We start from the raw sequence: 23422 nt of genomic DNA, 5'->3' as shown, positions 1-23422 counted from the left end.
TAAAATTTTTGTTGAGTGTATGAGAAAGGAAACCCAAAGAGGGTTCTTCATTAGTAAAATCTAGAGAAGATCTAATGTTACACACATGTACACACACAGAGTAAAGTAGAGTGCCAGATGTGGAATCTTCTGCTACTTCTGAGCATTGGTGATGTTCCACCTTACTGCAGGACATCATCTGCCTCAGCTGTGAGATCAATGCCTACACTTGCAAAGAGTTGGTAGCTGTACAAAGCAAAGTCTAACGGAGCCTTATCCAAAGTTCACTAAATCCAGTGGGAAAACTCTCGCTGATGCAGTACAGAAGACCCTTACAGGTCTGTTCATTAATTCTGAACAGGTTAAATTTTCCAATCCTGTGAAACTTTGAGATGCTTGCTTTTTTTAAAACCTTTTTCACTCTGTACCTTAAAGAAACAAAATTTGTTTGTAGTTCTTCATAAACAAGCAAGAGGCAGATACCATAACAGACCTGGGGATTAACACATTCCCTTGGGGAATGCAAGACAAGGACGCAAAGTTCCTGTACTGAACCTGCCTGCCAGCTTTTACGTCCAGGCTCTTGGCTTATTTGAAGTAGTCATCCTTACTATCTCTTATTAAAAAAAAAAAAAAGTTGACAAGGTTTAAAGTATTTATTCTCTGAAGCTAATGATTGAGTCCAGTGTAGTGCTATTTATCAGGGGACTCTCGTAATAGTGTTAATTTTGGTGCTCTTTGCACAGTGTTGCAGAATTGGATGCATAGCAGTTGTACAGTCTAGCAGGACACATTTTAGAATAGTTTTCATACTGAATTAGAAAATCTGCTTTTCAGTGTACAAAATATGTAATTGAATGGTAGCATCTGATTGCATTATTTTTTTAAATTAACCTCAGAAATTAAACAGAGAAAATTATGAAATAACAACAGGACTTTGAGGTTTTAATCTGAAAGAGAAAGTAGTATAGCAACATGTGATTTATTAATTTTTTTATTTAAGAAAATTGTCTTTTTTTTCCCCAATCATAATTACAGGACTTCCTTATAATTCCTGACAGTAATCTAGTTTTCTAATTTCAACTTCTTGTACCTTGACAGTGTAGTTAATTCCCTTGGAATTAGTTTATTGTTTAAAATGAAACTTCCTGTTATTATATAAATATAATGCTTATTGCTTAGTAGACAAAATTTCTCTCCAAATAGATCCAGGTTAATCAATAAATCCCATCCAGTTTAGTGTGTGGTTTTTCAAATCTTGGGCTTCATCCAATAAAGGTGTAGAACAGTTTGGGTTCCATATTGCTTAATTCTCAGCAGTGAGAATCTACACTCCGGTGTTGTGGGTTGAGGTAGCTTACACAGCTCAAGAAAAATCGAGGTTCTTTAGGCTGCAGCCATCTGGAATAGATCTAAAGCAATCAAGTAAGTGAAAGCATGCCTCTGTGGTCTGATCACTGGGCACTCAGGCTAGTGGAAGGTCTTGGTGATAATTTCTAGAAACTCTCAGCCAATATGCACTCACCAGCCAGATGATAAAAGCACAGCTTAATAGAAATAGCCATAACTGTATTTTCCAAGGAGCCTTATCTTGAGAGACCTGTGAACAGCTGCCAGATTAGATTATATACACTTGTATACAAGAGTGAGAGGCTAAGTAAATCCAAATGTTTCTAGGAGGTATGACAGTGGGAGGTCAGTTATCATCTGAGAATCTTGCATTTGGCACTTTCTAATACTTGGATAAAAGGTAAATGAATGTTCTAATAAAATAATTTTAAAAGGTCATATAGATTGTTATTTACATCCTATATAGGAGAATGGCTCTGCCAGTTCTTATTTCTAATTCTAAGAGCTTTACATCCAATCCAGTTGGATTGGCTGTTTTTTTAGCTGTCCTCTGCTGGTGTAAATTTTCAGTGCACTATGTTTGTGTAAGCCCTCTTTACTTGAAGAAGGATGTTTTCTCAGCCTGTTGTAAACAGAATGAGACAAAACACAAGGATTAATAGATAAAAGTAGTTAGGAGTAGAACCATGTGGAATGTACTCTTGGATGAAGTGAGATTTTAATCAGACCTGTTGCAAATAGGGGGGAATAGTGCCTCAAAGGTAGGAAACAGCCTGAAGCAGGATGAGGAGGTTATATTTGATGCGGTATAAACTGGGGAGATGGTAGGAAGCCCCACACAAGGCTACAGTTTTGTAAGAGCGATTCTGTAAGTATGTCTCTTAAATTCTCTCTGCAGCTGCATCAGCCACTAAAATACAGTACTGAAATACCTGACCTCTTAGTGCTTTCTTCTTACAAACTGGCCTATTAATTTTAGAGGAAGATAGACTCTCTTGGCAATGTCTTAATGCCCAGTACTCCTGTACTGTTCCATTTACTGTCATTTAAATGAGAGTTTTGAAATTGATTTCTATAGAAGCAGGATCGGCACCCCCAAATCCCATACAGACTCTCCGAGTTGAATTGAGTTTTTCTTGGAAAGTACATCCCCACAGGGCTTTCTGGAGTGCTTCAGGGTAGCTGAAACACCACAAATTCTGTGCAGTTTTTGCAAGTTCCTGATGAATATCCATATTTGTAAGTTAGTCTTACAGTTGGTAGTGGCTTGGCTGAAGACTTTCTCTGGTTTTGCAGCAAGACACCCGTAAAGTATAAATACATCTTTCTTGGCAGCTAGAGCATATTCCAGCTGTTGCACCATGACAGATACAACAGCAATGAAAGATTCATGTAAAAGAACATAACCCTAGAAGGTATTTCCTTAAGCACGGGGAACAGGAGCTGGCTGATAGAGTGGTGAATGGCATGGAGTGTGTTTCCAAATCACCGGAGCTTACTGCAGGGGTTGTTTGTCTATAACTGACAGTAGCATGAGCACTTTTGGACAAGAAGGTCAGCAGAACTCCAAAAAGCTAATGTCGTATTCTACAAATGCCAGAACATCCTTCCTTGATGTACCCGTGTATGCACATAAATTGCATGTATGGAATTTGCGTTGAATAGAATAGAGCAGCAGCAGTTTGGAGAAGATATTTTAATATCTGTTCCTGTACACATCCCAGAGATCTACCATAGGAATGAGATCAATTTTCCTTCAAGGCAAATTCATAGCAATCTTGTAGCTTTAACCAAATTTGAAGAAGAGCATTCACAGCCACCTTGACTTGTGGGGCAACTCCCTCCCTTGAACTCATCATGTGGTTGTATGTTTACAACAGATGGAAATTTCCTTCAGCAGATTTCACTTTGTGAAACTTTCCAAATATCACTTAATCTAATTGGAAAGGAATTTGGAACTAACATTATCGCAATATTTTCATGTTTCTGGAATTGAATTAGGCTTCTGTTTTGACATGAGAAAGGCCACTCTTTGGTTTCATATATTCTTGTTGCATTCTTTCTGAATGAGTATTTAATACTGCTATTGTATATTTTTGCAACTGTGAAGCTTGTTAACTTTTTTTCCCCCCTACAGCATTGCTATTCTACTGGACTTTAGCTTTCATAACTAAAACCATCAAATTTGTAAAGTTCTGTGATAATGGAGTTGGATTTTCGCAGCTTCGGTTTTGCCTCACAGGACTCCTGGTTGTTCTATATGGAATGCTACTAGCTGTAGAAATTAATGTCATCAGGGTGAGGGTAAGTTTGTATTGTAAAAATCTCCTTCTGTGTTTTTTTGTTTTGCCTTTTTTTTTTTTTTTCAATTCTCCTTTCTGGATACTTAGTGTGAAATGCATTTCTAAATGACAGAAAAAAATCCAGTTAGAAATAGAAATATATTTGAAAATCAAAGGTTAATCCAATTTTATTAGGCCAGATGAATCCATAATTTCAAAAAATGCCAGACTCCATTATAGTTAAATTAAGATTAATTTCATCTGTTTAACTTTGTTTTAAAAATGTCTATTATGATTCACAGTTGCAGTCATCAGAAACAAGTATTTCTGATGCAAGGAAAGACTGGGTGAAAGGAATTGTCAGCTCTATCGGAGAATGTCTTAGACACACAAATAACATCTCTCATTTTCCAGGAGACAATCACAATAAGGGATTTATTTGGGTGACTGGGGTTGCTATCTAACCTCACAGCTATGTATAGATCTTTTTCATCTGTGGTGTCTACAGTCATTGTCCAAATTGAGTGATGACTTTGGAGACTACTGGATAGATAAATGCCAAAGTTGTTCCCTTCACCTGTCCCTGTGTGCACAAATTAAACTTAGTCTTTGGAGGGGAAGAAATTTTTCCCTGCAAAGTTTCTTGCTGCTTCCCTCACATGTGGGGAAGCAGGAGTATGTGAACTCTTTCCAGTGACGCATTCAGCAAGTGAGTTGTGCCATCATGTGTTTGATCTTTTTGTGATATTCTTGGGGATTTTGTGTGTCTGTGTTTATCTGATAGCTTAGGACAAAGATATGTCTAAAAGCAGCCTTTTCAGTAATGTTTATGAAAGAAAGAGGAATGAAAACCTCAATGCTGAATATTCAGTATATATATCATAAATGAAAAAAAGTGCATTGATTTATGGAAAAAGTGAAATTCAAATGTGACATCAGAGGGACTTGCTGATAAACCTCATAATAGAATAGCATAATTAAATGAGATTTATTCACTGTGGAATTATAGGTCACAAAGAAGAATAAAAAATGGTCACTGCCTGCTGTCATTTTTTTAATGTCGTATCTGTTTGAATTATTAAAGGATGTCATTGATGCATAGAATGAACTACCCAGCAGTATGGATTTTTTTACTGCCTATTAAGTCTATGGCAGAGTTTGGAGAACCAGGCTTGTTGCTGCAGCTGCTGAAGGAAAGGTTTGGGATGCATGGAGAGTTGGCCTCTGTTGAGGGGAGGTGGGGAGAAAAATAAAAATAAGGGGTGAGGTCTCTGTGGTACCAGAAACAGGAGACATTGGCCTCACTTTTTTTCCCCTGCTGTCCCCATCTTCTTCCAGAATACAGAAGATTGACTTGTTTATATTTCAATCCCAATTGTACCTTCTCCCTTCCTTCTGCTGTTCCCACTGTTACTCTAGATGGCCTTTCCCAACCCTAACACTCCTTTTTTCCAGGATCTGAGAATTATTTCTGCAGATATGACTGGATAAAAGATAGCAGTGAAACATATCCAGAAATCCTACTAAGATTAATAGGATTTAGGTACAGTCGTGAGTAGAGATTGAATGAAATAGATGATTGAGTACTTTTCTGAAGGGAAAGGTGTATTTTTAAGAAGCTTGGCTTTTCATTCCCCAAAATGAGTGATGTCTGAGAAAGTTTTATCTTGACAACAGGAAATCATGAGCAGTCGGCCCTCTCTCTTTCGGCGTTTAAGCCAACAAAAGCATTTGTTAATGCCATCTGCACTCTCTAGTTCAGCGATGTCCCAGAGCCATACAGGACAGCACAGGCAGCTCCATATTCTGAGCTGACAAGACGTGAGGCAGTGTGGTGTGGAGGATGGTGATAGCCTCAGGGCTGTCCCTAAGTTAAACATGTCCCATGTGCTGGCTGGAACTCGGAGTGAGAGACTGGGGCTGTACTATTTTAAGTGTAAGGTATTTTTTTCCTACATCTACAAGTATGCAAATTTGCACCCCATAAACAAAGTAATAGTGAATGTTTAGGATTGTTTATTTCTAGACTGGATGCCTTTGGTTTTCCTCAGCACCTGAGGAAGCTGGATTGCTGTCTTGGATGGATTTGAATGCTTAAGTTCCTTGAGTACTTTTGAGAAACCAAGACTGATTCATTGATTATCTGCAATGTCCTTTATATCTTATCTATTCTTTGTGGACTTTTATTTTCTATGTATTTAATGTGATTGTTTTGGTATATTTCTGAATTTCAGAGGTATGTTTTCTTCAAAACTCCTAAAGAAGTTAAACCTCCTGAGGATCTCCAGGACCTTGGTGTTCGATTCTTACAGCCATTTGTGAATCTGTTATCCAAAGGAACGTACTGGTGGATGAACACATTCATCAAGACTGCCCATAAAAAACCAATAGACCTGAAAACCATAGGCAAGCTTCCCATTGCTATGAGAGCTGTGACCAATTACATTCGCCTTAATGAGGCCTTTGAAGCACAGAAGGTATGCAAAGCATGGAATTATGTCTATCTGCTTACTCAGTGCTTGCATTTTTAATTACTTTTTATGCTATAAGGATGATATAAAATTTTATAAACAGACATGATGCAAATGAAGTATCCATTAACATAGCTTTCCATATACGAAGAGGTCACATACTCAGCTGTACCTCCTACAAATAATGAAATTTCTCTACCTAAACATGTCAAACACATTACTAGTTAAACGCATGTAAAATTCATATTACCTCTCTTTTGATGTGGAAAGTAATTATGGACTTTATTCGCCGAACACCATTATCGTTCTTCCTAATAAGACCCTGGAATCATTCAATTACAGAATCAATGTTAATGAGGCCTCACAGGACTATTTTTTTCCATGTTATTTCCCTTACAGTTTATCCATAGGAGAATTCAGGGCTGAAACTACCACAGCTCAAATTCCATTTGACTCTCTGGTGGGTCCTAATTGTATTCAGGATCTTAAGAGAAGTATTTTGCATCATGTCTGAAAAGAGTGTAGGTTTCCAGTCTCCATGTTCACAGGAAAACAAAACCTGTCAGTTCTCCCCTTTTATTCTTTCTCCCCCAGCAACCCACAAACGACACACTTATTTGATCCCTATTGAAGGGAGGAAATAAATCATGGTTCTTTTTGTGAAGTGGAGGAGAGTAGAAATGAATGCTTTGTTCTGACTCTATAAAAACAAACGAGACAATAATTATAGTTCCTGTGTTTTTCTAGCTGAAAGGTTGCAACTTGTTGTCAATGAATTAAAGCAGGGATAAAAATACCAATAATTTATCAGGTCTGAGGTTAATGTACAACATAATCCTTACTGATTTTTTTTTTATTCTGAGCAGAACAAAAGGTCATCATCTCCACAAGGATCCAGATCAATTTGGCGAGCTCTCTGCTGTGCTTTTGGAAGACCCTTACTTCTCAGTAGCACATTCCGTATTCTGGCTGACTTGCTTGGATTTGCTGGTCCACTCTGCATCTCTGGGATTGTTCACAATGTTGGAAAAGGAAATAACACCATTCGCCCACAGGTACTGTCAAAATGTCATAAAAATAGAGGAGTCAAAAAAGGTAATGCTATGACTATGTATTATTTGACCTCAGTAAAGAAAGTGACTGCAATGTATTTGCGAATGCTAGAACTGACAGTATGTATGTACTGTTTATTATTCATTTTTATATCTTGATGGGGAAAAAAATACATCGCCCACACATCTAGTCAGGCTTGCGTTCTGGAAAATAACCTCATTCAAGATAACGGTCAAGCATATCCAGAATCTCATTAGTATCATAAGGATTTTAGGTACAGTCTTGAGTAGATATTGAATCAAGTATATAACAGTGATTTCCAGAAAGGAAAAAGTGTTTTTAATAGACTTGGCTTTTCATTTCCAAAAGTGAGTGATGTCTAAGAGGATTAAAGCAGGCTTTTGTTATCACAAAATGCCAAGTAATTTAACTGTGACAAGGAATTTCCACTAGTGTCTTTGGGGAGGTTGGTTTTGAAAGATCACCTGAAACATTTTTAAAGGATGCTATTTAAATCAATATTTGCCAAGAAGAAATGGACATACTTCTTGACTAACTAAAAAACCAACGACCTAACTCAGGAAGCATCTTCTCATTATAAGGTGGGGTCACTCAGGCTGGATTTCTATGAGAAAATCAATTTATTTCTGCAGCTCGCTTATTGTTTGATATCAGACTTTATTTCCAGAGTTTGTTGACACTGATGGAAATATACCCATTCATACAAGTACACTTTGGATTAGGTCCACTGTAAATATGGAAATACATCAGATGCATTGCAGAAAATTTAACAAAGGCCTCAGGCTAAAATGAATTGGTTATCTGTTTTGCAATTCTTATCCTAATATTTGGAAACTTTAATATAGCAAGAGGATTCAGTGGAAACCAGTTAAAGCAGGAAATGAAAAATTTAGGACTTTAGGGCTATGTTACAGCAAAGTACTGTGGGAGCTTTTGAGATCTGCTTGATAATTTGTTTGGAATACTGTTTCAGCTGAAATTATATAGAATCAAAATTTATGGATTATCCTATTTAATTTTCCTATTAAAGTGACAGCTTGTGCTTCTCTGAGAAAAACTCAGGTCTGGCACAGATAGGCCCTAAAGAGAGCCTCATCCAGCCTTGACATCCTCCCTGTGTCTAGTTAAGCGGTAGCCTCATCGTTGTTATTTACACCGTTTGTGCGTCACCCAACAGCAGTATTCACTGGTGGTGATAGTCCATGAGTGACACTTAAGGGTATATTTTTACCTTTGCTAAAAAGTCTCTAAGGTTTTTCCTTCTGTTTTGACCTGGTTTATACACTTTGTTTTCTGTTAAGAGGCTTAATTACTTTTACATTTGAAAATTGCTTTTGAATGATGAGGTGAAATATCTTTCTAAAAATGTATGAAGGCTTTCTGTTCAAAGCATCTGAAACAGACTGAGGTGTTCAGGAAAACTCCCACATGTATGCGCATACCTAGCCAACTGGATCTACTTTGGGAAAAAATACACCAGCTCTATACTAGGAATATTATACCCTTACTTGTAATAAGTCAAAAAAGGAGAAGCTTGTCTCAGTGTTTTCTCCTGAAAGATACATATGTGTGAGAAACAGGCCTTCTAAAACACTGCCTTCTGAAGGCAAAGATATGGTGGGGGCAATCATTGTTTGTGGCTGATGTGCTTCTGAGTTTGAGGGTGTTGAAGAGAATTGCCATGCAGTGGGACAGAATCGGACAAGCAACGTAAGCTGTGAGTACAGTGGAGAGTGACTTTTACCCATCCCTTAAAGTGACAGTTCTCCATTTTAAATAGTTTAGATTGAAGAGATGTTGTAATGAGTCAACTCTATCTTGCAAACAGAAATTCTCTTTATGAAACTGAAGGCAAAGAGATAATTCTGAAGATAGAATATTTGCTCATTCTTCAGACCCTTTGTGACAGATATAAACTACCGTGGAGCTGGAACTCTGAGATCACGTGTGTGTCATGGGCAGTATTAACTGCTTTAGTTAGTGCCGCAGTTAGTCAGAGCACAACAGCATCTTACATTCTGTCACGCTCTTCATGTTTATTTATAACTCCATTATCAATATTTATGGCCACACAGGAACATTCCTATGACATGAATTTCTCTGAGTGTTAATCATTTCACACTGAAGAGGAGGCTAACAGAATTTTGTATTTTGCTGGTAGCATCTTCCACATTCCAATGTTAGGATTAGCAGTTCCAGTATTAGGAGTGTCTGCTGACATAACACATTCTAATGATACACCAAACTTACATACTTACTATTTTAAAAGCTCTAGAAGCCATAGGTCCCAGTGTAGCAAAAGGTCCAGTATTGATATTTAAGACTGTGAGTCTAGGGTCTTTAAGTATTTAGATAGTAGCCTCTTGCTCAGCCTGTTACTGGTTAGAGCCTACTGGCACTTTAAAAAAGTGGTATTATCCTGAAGTCATCAGGAATGTGGGACACTGAATATTTCCAGAGCCATTTCTGAAAATAAAACATCTCATTAGTTCCATCAAGCTTCTCAAACAAGGTTATTTGCCTTATATGCAAAAGGTTTAGTAGATGTTCAGTTATTACCTTGTGTTTCCTGCAAGCTGACAAGTGTACGTAGGCAGCTATTGTAGTTTAAACACATAGATGCTGTGGGATTTTGTAAACCATAATGGCCTGATAATGCACCTGAGACTTGGCAAATATCTTGGCGCTTTCACCAAGTGTGTGATGTTTATGTTTGTGGTTCGTGACTGTAATAATGCTGTACAGAGTGTTTCTCTTTGCTGTCAAGTTGGTATTTTGACAATCAGGATCTCCCAGTGTTGCAGACTTATATGTCCTAGCTTTGCCTTCATAAGAAGCTTTTTTTATATTTTAATGGGTTAGAGATGCAGCTTTTTCCTGGATGATCCTATATTGAAATTAAAAGAAATTCCAGTGAAGAACTGCTAATATTTGCTGACTTCAGAAAGGGTAACTCAGAGGAAGGATGATCACTGTTGCAAGTTAACAAAATATGACTGAGGTGAAAACATCACAATTATAAATGATCTGGTTTTCCCCAATGTGCCTTTCCTTTTTTTCTTTTTTTTTTTTTTTTTTTTTTTTTTTTTTTTTTTTTTAAATCACCAAGTTTTGCAGTTAAACACTGTTTCACATTCTATTTTGTATCTGAGTATGTGAGTACATATACACTGCACAGGAAACAATAGTGTTTCTTAAACTTGTACAATTAAGCACCAGGGGCAGTTCTTCCACCTTACATGTGCCTAATGCTTTATGCTTATGAGCATAAATATTAAAAGAGTCTGAAGGATAAATTGGATGCATCTAATTGGCCATGGACTTGGCCAATTTGTGAATTTCTCTTCTTTTTTTCTGTCAAGGCTTTATGGGTAGCATGGAAAAGATTTAGTTGTATTTGTAACTTTTCAGACCTGTGGTACATTTTCTAAAGTTTCCAGGCTAAATGTAGAGCCTTGAGTCTTCCTTCTTATTCTTCAGATTTACAGCAAGAATAAATTTACAACCACAGTTACCTCTTGCTCAAAAGTGTCAAAAGCAAGTTAACTTGATTTAAAAAACCGAGCTTATAAAATTGTAAATAATCTGGAAGAAAGACTCACTTTTATTGTACCATAGACTTTTAGTAGTACATAACACTGCTGTAGCCTATTTGAATAACTATGGAATAGGTAATAATTTAGGGTTTAAAATCCCTTTAAGGTACAAATAACTAAAACTGTAGTTAAATGTCGCTTTATCTGAACATAATTGCTCTTTTAGCTGGCTCAGCCTCATCTTATAAAAGCAAAGCTTTAAAAACTAAGTTAAGCCTCTCTATTAACTTGTCATGTGGGGTTTCTATAAACAGTTAAGTGTAAGGTGCTGATCAGATCTAATAAAATGTACAGACAGTGAGAATTTGTGAAATATAGTTTATTAAATGTTATAGCAATCTTGAAAACATCAACAGCAAAGAAACTGTAGGCAAGAAGAAATGTGATGAGCAAGGAATACAGCAGGAGTGTAAATTACAAGAAGCCCTCTGAGAGGAAATAAAGTGACCTCTTCCTAATTTTGCTTTTAATGGCAGCATAAGCCAGCAATCAAAGTTATAAAGAAGCAAAGGGACGAAAGAGGAAGGCAGACATTTTAGTCTCAAAAGGCTTCCCAAGGCAAGACAGTCTCTCAAATAGTTGTAGCACCAAAGGTGTCTGCTTGTTAAATATGATCTAGAATAAATGCACTGTGTTCCCAGTAAGCTATAGACATGCTTCAGAATGCACTTCTGTGATCCCATGAACTTGCTGGGAGGTAATGACCAGAAATAAAAATGCTGAACTAGATGCTGCAAACCAAAATAATGTGCATAGTTCCAGGAGTTAAAAGGATACGTTTTCAACAAGTGAAGGTCATTTGAATGCTCTGTAACCTGAGGTGCTAAAATAAGAGGACTGATTTCTCCAAGGGGATGTTTACTAGTCCTTTCTGACAATGGGCAGTGCACATCTTTTAGCAAATGACCATATGGAGTTACTCAAACCATCCTACGGTTTTGGAATGATATCAGAAATCATATAAACATCATTCTGCATTTTAAATAGTTTACTGAGTTGGTATATGACTCTTTCCTTGAATTGATAAACTGAGGTTTCAGGTTGGGAGCATTTTCAAAGAAATAAACCATGGTTATCTCTGCTTATTAATTGTGCAAAACTGGTAATTAAATTACTATTACATCTGATTTCTAACTTTCTTTTTTTTATAGATTAAAATTCTTGGTGTTTTTTTTATTTCATCTCAAGAGTTCCTGTCCAATGCTTATGTTTTGGCTGTACTCCTATTTTTTGCCCTTCTGTTGCAAAGGACATTTCTGCAAGCATCCTACTATGTTGCTATTGAAACGGGAATCAACTTAAGAGGCGCAATACAGGTAGCCAATATATTATTAAATAGGTGATTTTCATGCAATCGTACATGTATTTGTAAATAAAAATGATAATCATAGTTGTAAAATTCTGAAATGCTTCTCTCCTAAAATGTACTGAATGCAATTGTTGCCATTAAAGATTGTGTTAACTTAGACCTACCTGCATTCTCTTTCTTCTGCATCTTATTTTATGATTTTATATAAGCGTTTATTTGTAATATGTAGTATTTCTGCTTACCTTTGAGCATAAATTTGCTGACAGTGAAACCAAATGTAAATTTTGAAAGAATTAAGGTTGTGAACTACACCTCTCCCATCTCAAAGGCACATTTTTGTAACATCCCATGCAAATAATACAGCTTTAAAATGTCTCATATACTTTGAACAAACGGATAGGTTGTATTCCCAATGCATGGAGTGGTGTCTTATTCCATGGGTCATGCCACAAAATCTGCCAAGCATTGCGGAGTCTGCAATTACTGAACATAAGTAAGACTGGTAAAATGGAGTCCATAATCATTGTATAACTGTGAACAGCAGATCAAAGTTTTATGTAGTATACAAAGATCTGTGCCTGGAAATGAGAGAATTAGGTGTAAGATTACAATGTGCTATTGCCAAGGGCACTGGCTGAAACCTACCCTCTGACAGCTTGAAAGCCAGCTTTATAAGTTACACTGTTTAGCCACTGAAACTACATCGATCCTGTGAGAGTCTGTGTGATAGATGGATGCTTTCAATAACAGCCTAATTGTTTAATCCTCTTTTGATCTTACACTTGGAAGCACTCGTCAGCTGCCAGACTTCTGGATTCCATCCATTTGGTTTTCCCTTATTAGAGTGAAGTAGAAAATTCCTAAAGAAATAAAAATTTGACCCAAAATGTACATTAAAAAAATTGCATGTCTTGCATCAAGCAGAAGAGCTGCAGCTAACTGAAAAATATGTGGACCACAGCAGATTTAAAAGGGGGATTGTTGGAAAATAGTGCTACAGGAATTTTGTTTAAGAAAAGCTTTGTATTCTCTGCACTGGATATTACACAGAGGCCCGGATTACATCAACAGTTGGACCGTTCAAATTGGAAAGTTTCTAGCCATCACTCTAAGCAGCTGAATTAGTGTTAATGGCAGTACCTGTGCCAATATTTTTATACATTTTTTCCCCTCTAATTTGTCAATTTTCTTTAAACCTTTTATCTCTTTCCCCTTTGTAAACTTGCACCTGTTCAATGTGCCCTGTATGAATTTATGCTTCATGATGGACAGTTGGCACTTGATCTAAAGGCACTTACTGGATCAAGGTGCCTCCTCTCAGCTAAATCTCGTGACTGCAAAGCATTACCAAACCAGCTGGTAAAAGTACACTTTCATTATTATGTATTAAGCTATTTTTATACGTGCTGCCTGATTCTGCACTGAGGCAACTACTTAGTACAGAATTGGACCTGTCACACTAGTTGCCTGTGAATTAAACTTTGTAATGGGACTGAGCTCCCTACCCAAAATGTAGCAACATTCTCAGCCAAGAACATGGTTCTGAGGTTGGATGGGACCTGAATCAATTGCCAGAGAAAAAATAACAAGGATTCTAATATACTGACAATTATATATTGAATGTAATAATAGTATTTTATTAGCAATAGTTCCAGCAGGGGCACTCCGTGGAAAAGCTGGAGGTGAAAATCGTAGTTAATATGGTTCTTGGGCCTTTATGGGAAGTAAAGGTTTAATTCTCTTACTGATCCACAGGGATGCAAAAAGGGAGTACTCGGACAACCATTATGTACCTAATTATGCTGCGCTTTTTGTAGGTGAACAATAAGACAGTAGCTTAAAATGTTTCATTATAACACAAAACACCAAGCTTTAAGCTCCTCATTCAAGTCACTGGGAATGTTGGTTTCCCTCCGCATGCTGGGCGACACCTGTGTTTTAGATGGTGCTAGAAATCTTTATATTTCTCTATGCTAATATCTTTTGATCTCATGTTCCAGACAAAAATATACAATAAAATTATGCAGCTTTCAACCTCTAACATGTCTATGGGGGAGATGACTGCAGGCCAGATCTGTAACCTGGTTGCCATAGACACAAATCAGCTGATGTGGTTTTTTTTCCTCTGCCCTAACCTTTGGGCTATGCCAGTACAGGTAAGAAGACTGAACAAGCTTTTGTTATTCATGTCATCAGTCTGTAGTGACTGATTGCTTCTGAATTTTATGAAAGGAGAGATATTGATTTAACGAGATAAGATTCAAGCTAATAATATCTAGAAACGTTGTATAGAATATATTTATATATTTTATATCTGTGACAGGACTCTAGGTATTTAGGATTGTATTAGGATCTTGACTGCTGCCAAACATACTTTGCATTTGTAACAAGAATTTATAGTGTGCAGCAGGATGTGTTATTCCAGTATGTTAATTTATTACATCAGGGGAGTTAACTGGAATGTATTGCAAGCATTTGTCTTCTGAATCCCCACAGAAGCAAGAGAAGCAGCAGTTTATTAAAAAATATGATCACTTAGAGGTGATCCTTTGGACATCCCGTAAAACTGCTGCTGCCTCATGGATGACATTCTAGCATACAAAATTCCACAGATTTATTTGTTATATGAAATGGTTTTGCTACTTCATTCTCTCTTGTGTTTTTTTGTTCTCCCGTATTTAAACACCACTCTCATCCCTTCAATCTCCTTTCCCACATACATGACGTGGGGCAGATCACTGTTCTGAGTCATGCTCAGTTGCTCAGTTGCCTGGTGACTCTTGGTTCCATGTCCTGTAGCCTCATGGTATGTGTAATGGCCATCAGGAGCTCTGGATTCATTTCTGACAGTACAGATACATAATAGAATTGAGTGGGTTTTATAGTTTTTCCTGTCAAAGCCAAGAGGTTTTGGGCAAGTTGCTACAGATCAAATGAGCAAGTCTTCCTTCGTGATAGTCTTAAAATCATCTAATTGCGTAGTAAAGCAGATTAATGTACTAACCTGGAAAAAAAAACCTAGTTTAACTATTTTCCCTGGAATTGTTTTTTTCCTCACTGAGGAAAATACTGGGGAGGAGTAATGCAGGTCCTTCTTCTTTGTCAGTGATAATGAATTCTTGAATGCATCATGTGTACCTCAGTCATTGGGGAGTATTTGTTTTCTGGAAAACCAATTAGTGTCCTCTTGAAATACTCTGGGAGTCTTCACACTTTTGCTGTATGTGTTTGAAACCTAATATGTTACCATATGTCTTCTGGTATCTCTGTTGTAGTAAGGGGTATATTGCTTCTGAGACTGCAATAGGGCCTGGAGGGAGAAGAAATATGTCAGAATCTTTGGTAAAACTCTCGCTGGCTCCAGCAAGAGTTGTGTAAAGCCTCAATCAGGGTTATGAGCACAGTGGGGTGTAAACAGTCAACAACTTATTAACTGATGATTTATTTTAACCATGCTTTTTTGCCTAGGGTTTGCCTTTACTCTAATGCAAGTGTGTGAGCTGTATATAACTATACCTGTTAAAATACTAAGATGTAAAGTGCTTGTAGTCATATTTATACAGGCCATAGTATGGCTGCCTCCATACAGTATAAATGCATTTTGTCTTTCTTGTGCAGGAATAACTGCATCAGGGTATAGATTAGTTTTCCTGATCCTGGAGAGGCTTATGTGCCAGTTAAACACATTTTACTTTCTAGAATTAAAAAAAGGGTGATCGATATAGCAATTATCAGCAGGATTTTCTCAGAAAGAAACAACTTATTTTTTAACATCAGGATGGTTTCCCCAAAATTATGGGGTGGGAAAAATGGGAACTAGATTAAAGTGGGTAAAGAACCCAAAGGATCAAGGAACATGTGCTAATATTGATTTTTAATTACAAAAGAGAAGACAACTAAAATGAAAAGAAACTGATATGAAATATCCTAATAAGTATGGTTACACGTTGGGAATTTGTTGGCGGTAACTTGGGTATCAGAGTATTTTTTGCTCATTGACTAGAAGGACCCTGCGGGACGATGTCAGTGAAATGCTGCTAAAATGATATTGCTCAAAGCTATGAGGCATTAAGAAGAGTCCGCCCCTTTAATGATAATGTTTAGGGTCCAATTATCCCCTAGGCTTAGTCTCCACTGTAAATCTGTTAATAAAACAGGCTATGTGAGAGGTGCCAGTTTAATGTATGGTTTTTGTAAGACCACTCGGTCAGCTCAGGGTAGAGAGAGCTTTAGCACAACTGAGAATTAAGCCAATTTCACTGCATAGTCTGTAACAACATTTTGCTCTGATGTGCCAGAAGTCAAGGACTCGTAAAGATTTCCTGACAGTCTTCTGAAAATATGATTATATTTGCATTAAAACTCACCCTGCGATGCTCCTTAGCAGACCAGGACAATAAATGTCAAAGCGTGCTCCTGTGCTGTGGGTGTGCACGCATTGCAAGGCACAGATCAGTGTGTCATGGTGGTCACAAAGGTTTCTCCAAAACATGTTTCCGCAACATTCATTCAATACCTTGTTTTACGAGGCAGTGAAAGCAATTACTGGATGCTCAAGAGATGGCTAATCAAAAGCTGAACAAGCTTTGTTGTTATTTAAAACAGGTTTTTTATTGTTTTGTAGCTCTTAACCTAACAATCAGCATTTCAGCATCTGCTGTGGATTTTGTAATTATCCTCGACTTAGAAGACCTAGCCATTCATAACAAGTTAGGTTTTCTATACAGTCCCGATAATTTGAGCCCCATCTTTGCTCTGACTGGAGTCAATAGGAGCTTTATCATTGCCTTAAGTGACTGTTTGAAGGCCATTGAAAACCATGAAAAGAAGCCTGGGGCTGTCCATCCATTGAAAGATGCCCTCAGTAGGCTTGGCTCAAACCCTGGGAGCAAAATGAGGCCCTGTAAAGCCTTTCACCACCACCGTCATTTTATAAACACCCTTGTTTGATTTCATTGTGATTATTAAAAAATCCTGTATTCTCATATCTCTGGTTCGTTGGCAGGGATAGCTTACGGTTGTCATGAAAGGACGTTTGTCTCTTTCAAAACCGACCACAAAGCAGTTTCTGGCTGAAAGTAGTTGCTATCCTCAATAAATAATCAAGACAAAATAACCAGTTATTGGTGAGTTTCTTGCTCATGATATATATCTCTGGCAGGTAAGAGCTTTGGGATTTTGATGAAAGGGAAGTGTTTCATTACACAGTTTTCAAAAAATGTGATCATTACCTTCTCAGAAATATTAGTGAGAGCCTTCCCATTTGCTAGATACTGTCCTCCAGCAATTCAGATATTATCTACGTACTATTTATTCTTGACTGTGTAGTGTGTGGTATGATACATTTAGAATTACTTGCAATAATGCTTACAGATTTCAGCACTTTTAAGATACAAGTATTCACATACTTAAATTCAGAAATTATTTTTTTTGTCCCATACATGATGAATATATTTTAAAAGTTTGCTCTTATTATCGCGATATAAAACCAACAAAAATGGGATGATTCTTAATCTATTGAAAACATAGACTTTCTATTGCAAAGACTGACCCTTTCACTAGCCAGGATGAGGGGATGGGGGAAAAGCAGCTGAAAGCTATCAAATCCCTCAGGATCCAATAGGTAGAATAGCTTTCCCTTGTCTGTGTGAGAAGTTGAGGCTCTGTTTCTAGAACTAGTCAGTTCTATAATGTCCTTGACAATCAACCAGTAGTGGGGGAAAGCAGGTCAGTGTTCCGCATTGACTCTGTAGGTTTGAACATCTCTGAACTGCACACTGTTTGTTGCTTTCCTGTATTTTGAGTGCCTGGATTGTCTGCTCATGAAGAAGCAGTTGGGAATTAATATCTTGATCTGTAAAGACCAAGACCATTTCATGTTTTGGAGGGGAGCTCTGCCAGGGCGATCTGACAGAGGACTTGCATGTTTTCTTTGGCTTCATATAGTCACGGATTTCCTGACTTCAGATGGAAGCAGAGTTCTCACTCGTCACGAAAACATTTTTAGTTTACAATGTAACCTTTGCTCTTACTAGATTTATGCTGTATATACAGTAGGACTTCACTTTCATGTTACTGTGTGTTTCCTAAGTAAATACTGTGACTCACTTTAAGAGTCATGTTTTAGTTTGGTTCATCTGCAGAGAGGCATCAAAGGATTGTTAAGAAAAAAAATAAATCTGTATTTTCTCTCTGTGTGCCTTAAATTCATGAAAATGTCAAGATGGAAATGTGGAAACTAAGGATTTCATTTTTCTTCGTGGAAACACCCAATTCCCATAAATATGTGTGGGAGTGGGTAAGTTTATGACTTCAAAATGATGGAAGATAGTGTTTCCATAAGGGTTATGAGAGTATGCAAATATAGCAAGAGTAGTAGGTAACACTTTAAGGAAATTTCCAAATTTTATTTTGTTTTTAATTAAGGGAAATGATGTATGAAATTAACTTTGTATCACTATGTCTTCCAATTAACTTATTAACTTATACTGATAAATTAGAGAGAGAGTGTCAGTGTTCCATATTGTTCAGGAGTCAATCATTAGAGCAGTGGTAATTAACAGTGGTAGCTTTTCTATCTTGTTTGTATTTATTGAGCTGCTCACAGTATCCCTTTCCATCCAGACTGTGGCTCTATAGATTCTTACTTACCCAAAGACAAATGGTTTTTTCTCAAGCTGTTTCTCTAACCTTTTCGTAACAGTCATTGCCAGTCTGGTACCATGAATCCTTAAAACAATTCCTTGCAAGTTTATGTTAGAGTTTATTTGAAGTGGAGGTCCTTAGCGATATGATTTATGATGTGCCTTTTTGATGTACTGGTCAGCAATAATGTCATGTTAACATTTACAAGATCGGTTGTATTTTTAATATTTCATATTAGCTTTTCTAGTAGGCAAAGAAGCATTCCTTCTTTGTGGAAGTCCTTTGTGTTGGAGACTAGTGAGTTCTGATCAAACTGGAAGGTGTAATTTCTTTCCTGGTGTAAAAATGCTTAAATGTCAAAGAAGAAAAAAACCCACAATCATAAGTCAAAGAAAATGCATGCCATGTCATCTGGCCAATGGGGAAGAATATTTAATAGTGACTGTAAAGGGAATATCTCAATGTGTTACTTGGAAGTATTATTTTAAAATAACTTTTAAATTTTATTTAAAGCTTTCAAAATAAATGTATTTCTTTTTAAGCAAAGTTATTTTTAATAGCTGTGAGAGTTACTTTATAGAAGATATGCAAATCTGTACAACCTTCCGCTACTGTTCATAATGGGGAGTCTATGAGATGGAAATACACAGAGCCCACAAGTGGGGAGGAACACTAGGTGGGTATGTTTGGTGCTCTGACAGAAAATCCCAACAGATCAAACCCCACTGTGCCAGAGGTACAGAATATATGATGTTTAGGGGTAGGGTTAGCTGTAGTGGCTGTTGGTTTTGAACATGCCGTCTGGTTACCCTGTGATTGGTCTCTGTGGTACATACACAAAGTGAAGCAATCCCAAGCCTTCCCCTCACTTTCTTTTCTCCCAACAGATAATTGTAGGAGTCCTTCTGCTCTACTACCTTCTTGGAATCAGTGCCTTAATTGGAGCAGCAGTAATCATAGTCCTTGCACCTGTTCAGTACTTTGTAGCAACAAAACTCTCACAGGCCCAGAGAAGCACATTGGTAAGTGTCTTCCAACTCATACGGGTTATAAATATCACCTCTGGTAGTTATGCATTGGTCTGTGTTTGGAATTACAAAGCTAACCATGGACACTGGCCAGGAACTGATTCTCAGACATTTTGTAGTGTTCAAGAATGTGAAAACGTGATAAGCGTAAGCAGTAAAGATGCTGGGTTTGGGGGTTATATTTTTCAACAGGTATGTTTCCCTAAGTGCAAAAAATCTTAGCCAAAAGATCTTTCAACTTAGAAATGTAAATGGTCATTGACTGAAATGGCTTTGTGCAGTCAGATGGTGCATAAGTAAATGAATCATGCAGGGCAAGCTGTCCAAGGGGAAAGGAAGCAGGAATGCTGCATCCAAACTCAGACCCCAGATACATCATAGACGTGGAAATCTATCAGACTGATTTATTTAAATAACCTCTGGGCAGTCCTAACTCCCACACCATGCTCCTTAGCTGGGGAGCTTAGAGGTCTGCTAAGTCATGAGCTGTTCCTTGATCCCTCGCTTGGCTTGTCTTTAATTTGAATCACCTGCATCACTGCTGAGAAAATTACCTTGGTTCATAGGAATTACCATGCCCAGCTGCTTTGAACCTTATCCCCACATTCAGCAACTGTTGCACTGCCAAGGAAGCCATATAGAACTGTAATGGACCCCAAGAGCCTGCTGAAATCTCTTCCACCACAAATCATGGGTGGTGATGAGAGTTATTTGTGCACCTTCCTGTGTGAAAAGTAATGCCTTAACATCAACAGTATACATGCTTCTAGAAACATAGACAGCATTCATCCCTGTGGCATCCAAGCAGACAGTCAGCATCATCTAGAAATTCCTGCAGATGGGAGCAGTGCATTTGGTGTTAGAAATGTTTCCACTGTGAAATGTAGTGTGGTGCAAAGATCCTTGAGCTACCCTGAAAACTGGAAGCAGCATAACTTCCAGTTATGCTTTACTGGGAGTATAACTTTACCAGTGTGCCTGAGCCAGCTGGCCCTGCTCAGAGTCAAAGTTCCCTACAGGATCACAGCTTCTTGCTGATGTGACCTTGCTCCTTTGAAGCCTGGCATCAATATTTCCGTGTCACGTCGGTTGGGCAGAGCTGTGTGCCCAGTCGTAGCTGGTCTGTGTGTTCTGATCTCCACTGTACGTTGTCAGGGTGCCTGTTGAAAATCCAGCCAGTGTGCTGGGCAGTAGAAGTCATGAGAGGCTGCCTTGCAGGTCATCAGAAAACTGACAGGGGAGTAAAATTTTTGGTATAAGCTATCTGATTTAGGAGTGAAAATAAACTGCCCGTTCACTTGAGCTCTAGGGAATCTCATCTTTGTGAAAAATAGTGACAAAACATCTAAATGGACAGAACTAGTGGACTATAGCTGACTGGTTGCAAGGGGCTCCATACAATTTTTGTGTCATCCTTATGTTTAGGGGACAGGTACTTCAATTATACTCTTTAAGTAAATATGTATGTAAATGTTGCAGGAGTACTCCAATGAGAGACTGAAGAAGACAAATGAGATGCTTCGAGGCATTAAGCTCCTAAAACTCTATGCTTGGGAACACATCTTTCACAGCAGTGTAGAGGAAACCAGACAAAAAGAAATGACTAGCCTCAAGTCCTTTGCCCTTTATACCTCCATATCCAGTAAGTCTCTTCCTTCATTCTAATCCACTGTTCAGCTGAAGTGCTACTGCATTATTAGCTACTAATGGGTTTACCATTTGTCTGTTGAAATTGTTTCAGTTGCTTTAGGCTGTGATCCATACTCCTCACTTTCCATTTAGTCAGACTTTCAATTGAATTCAGTAGAATTTTGCCTGTGTGGGAAATAAGCCTAAAAGAGAAAGTCAAGATTAATGCTTCATAGCATTAGCTTTTCTGGAGAAAAGCTTTTAAGGGGCAAGTGTTTACCTTCAGTCAGCAATATTCTCTCTAAACATAGCATTCAGGAAGAAGCCTTTGTTGATGTTTCTTTTTCCTTTCTTCCTGCATTTTGCACAATACGGTGTGTCATAATATGTGACAGGAATTGTCTTTGTGTTGAAGCTCCAACAGATGGTACTTAACTTTCTTACTCAAAATTTGGATTTCTTATAAAAACAAGTGATTCTTAGGAGCATTTCTATATCCTAAAAAGGTAAAATACCAGAATGCTGGTGATTTCATCAGTCCATATCCAGATTCTTTTGTCTCAGATTATCTTTCAAGCTGCTTTATGGCATTTATCATCCTTTTAAGAAGAGCTAGGGCCAACTAAACTCTGTGTTTGAGAAGATCATATGCAACACCTGTATAAATTGCTACTGTAATACTTTAGAAATAAGTAATAAAGTCATACTGAAGAATGCTGTTCATATATATAATCTGTGAGATATTAATGAAATGGAACCTTTTAGAGAGAAGTATTCAAATGTCACAAGCTACCTGTACAAATACGTTCTAGACTAATAAGGAAGGCTACTCCTTAGGAAGATAACTTCCAGTCTGGTTAGTATTTGGTTTTATTCACCCAGAAGACGTGCAGCTGACTTCCTTCCCTGCCAAATGATCACAAATGTAATGCACCCTGAGGGAAAGGTCCTGATCCCACTGAATTTAACTGACATTAAGTTGAGGTTTTCATTGACTTCTGAGACCAGAATTTCTTTCTGGGGATCCTGAGCTCTCTGTGCTTGGAGAGTAGTTTCCATTTTGACATAAAAGAGAATTTAGCTGGAGTAGATTATGTGACTGGAAACTCCATCCTACACACAGATCAACACAGATGGGCTCTCTTTGTTTGCACTACTTCATGTGGCATTAACATCTATTTATAGTCACAGCCACAGGTTCAGCTGTAGGACTGAAGGAGCTGTGAAGACTTATGTGATTTTTAAATCCTCACAGTATCATTTATAACAGCTACGAAAAGGTGTATTCATCCCCAGAGTACTGACTGTTCTGTAAATCAACAGTGACATGAATGCGAAGATGTATTAAGACCAATTTTAAATATGTACTGATGCCTCTTGAAACACTTAATGTGTACATTTGCATTCTTGTTTGTATTACGTGTGATATTTGTGTGTGTGTAAGACACAGTAGATCAGTTTCTCAGCTGGGGTAAACCAATGCAGTTTTTTAATATTGTTGTAGCATATAATTTTGGCTTATAAAGAGTTCCTGTAGTTTCAGCCTAAGAATTCCTTACACCCTCTGTCTTTAGCAGAAATTGCACTGATCTTTACAAACTTACACTTTAGCAGACTACATATGGAATATAAATATAGCAGAACTTGCTGTTTTGCTTACCATATATATAAATAGAATGACAGGCGTAATCAGCACAAAATGTGTTTCCTAATATTATAGTGAATATATGATTTCATTTTTTTATTAAAGAAAAAATTAAAAAGTCAGAACATTACCAAGATTTTGTTATTGATCAAGATAAAGGCAGACACTTCCTAGAACAGTAAGAGAGCAGAAATGAGACTTCTTTTTTTTTTTTACATACTTATTTTAATGTACAATGTTGGATAGACTCTGGAATACTTTTCTAAGAATACTTAGCTATTAACATGAATGAAATAATGTGGTTGGAGCTACTTCTGTTACTGAGGAATAGATTTGCATTGGATTGCAGAAAATATACCTAAAAGTTTCAGGGCAGTGTTGGCTAGACCACAAGAAACTTCTGTTTTAAGACTG

The 23422-nt window shown here is 37.5% G+C and overlaps 1 protein-coding gene across 1 annotated transcript in view; it reads left to right on the top strand.

Moving 5' to 3' along the window:
* ABCC8 (ATP binding cassette subfamily C member 8) overlaps positions 1-23422 on the top strand; it is a 77037-nt gene that overhangs the window by 6778 nt on the left and 46837 nt on the right. Inside the window, exons 4-10 of the mRNA XM_026850167.1 lie at positions 3467-3633; positions 5846-6088; positions 6949-7137; positions 11904-12068; positions 14062-14217; positions 19594-19728; positions 21214-21376. Coding sequence (XP_026705968.1) covers positions 3467-3633; positions 5846-6088; positions 6949-7137; positions 11904-12068; positions 14062-14217; positions 19594-19728; positions 21214-21376 — 1218 coding nt within the window. The remainder of the gene's footprint in view (positions 1-3466; positions 3634-5845; positions 6089-6948; positions 7138-11903; positions 12069-14061; positions 14218-19593; positions 19729-21213; positions 21377-23422) is intronic.

The sequence above is a fragment of the Athene cunicularia genome (assembly GCF_003259725.1).
Source record: "Athene cunicularia isolate RWA chromosome 5 unlocalized genomic scaffold, athCun1 chr5_part2, whole genome shotgun sequence".
Lineage (NCBI taxonomy): Eukaryota > Metazoa > Chordata > Aves > Strigiformes > Strigidae > Athene > Athene cunicularia.
This window is presented reverse-complemented; position numbering and strand designations above follow the sequence as displayed.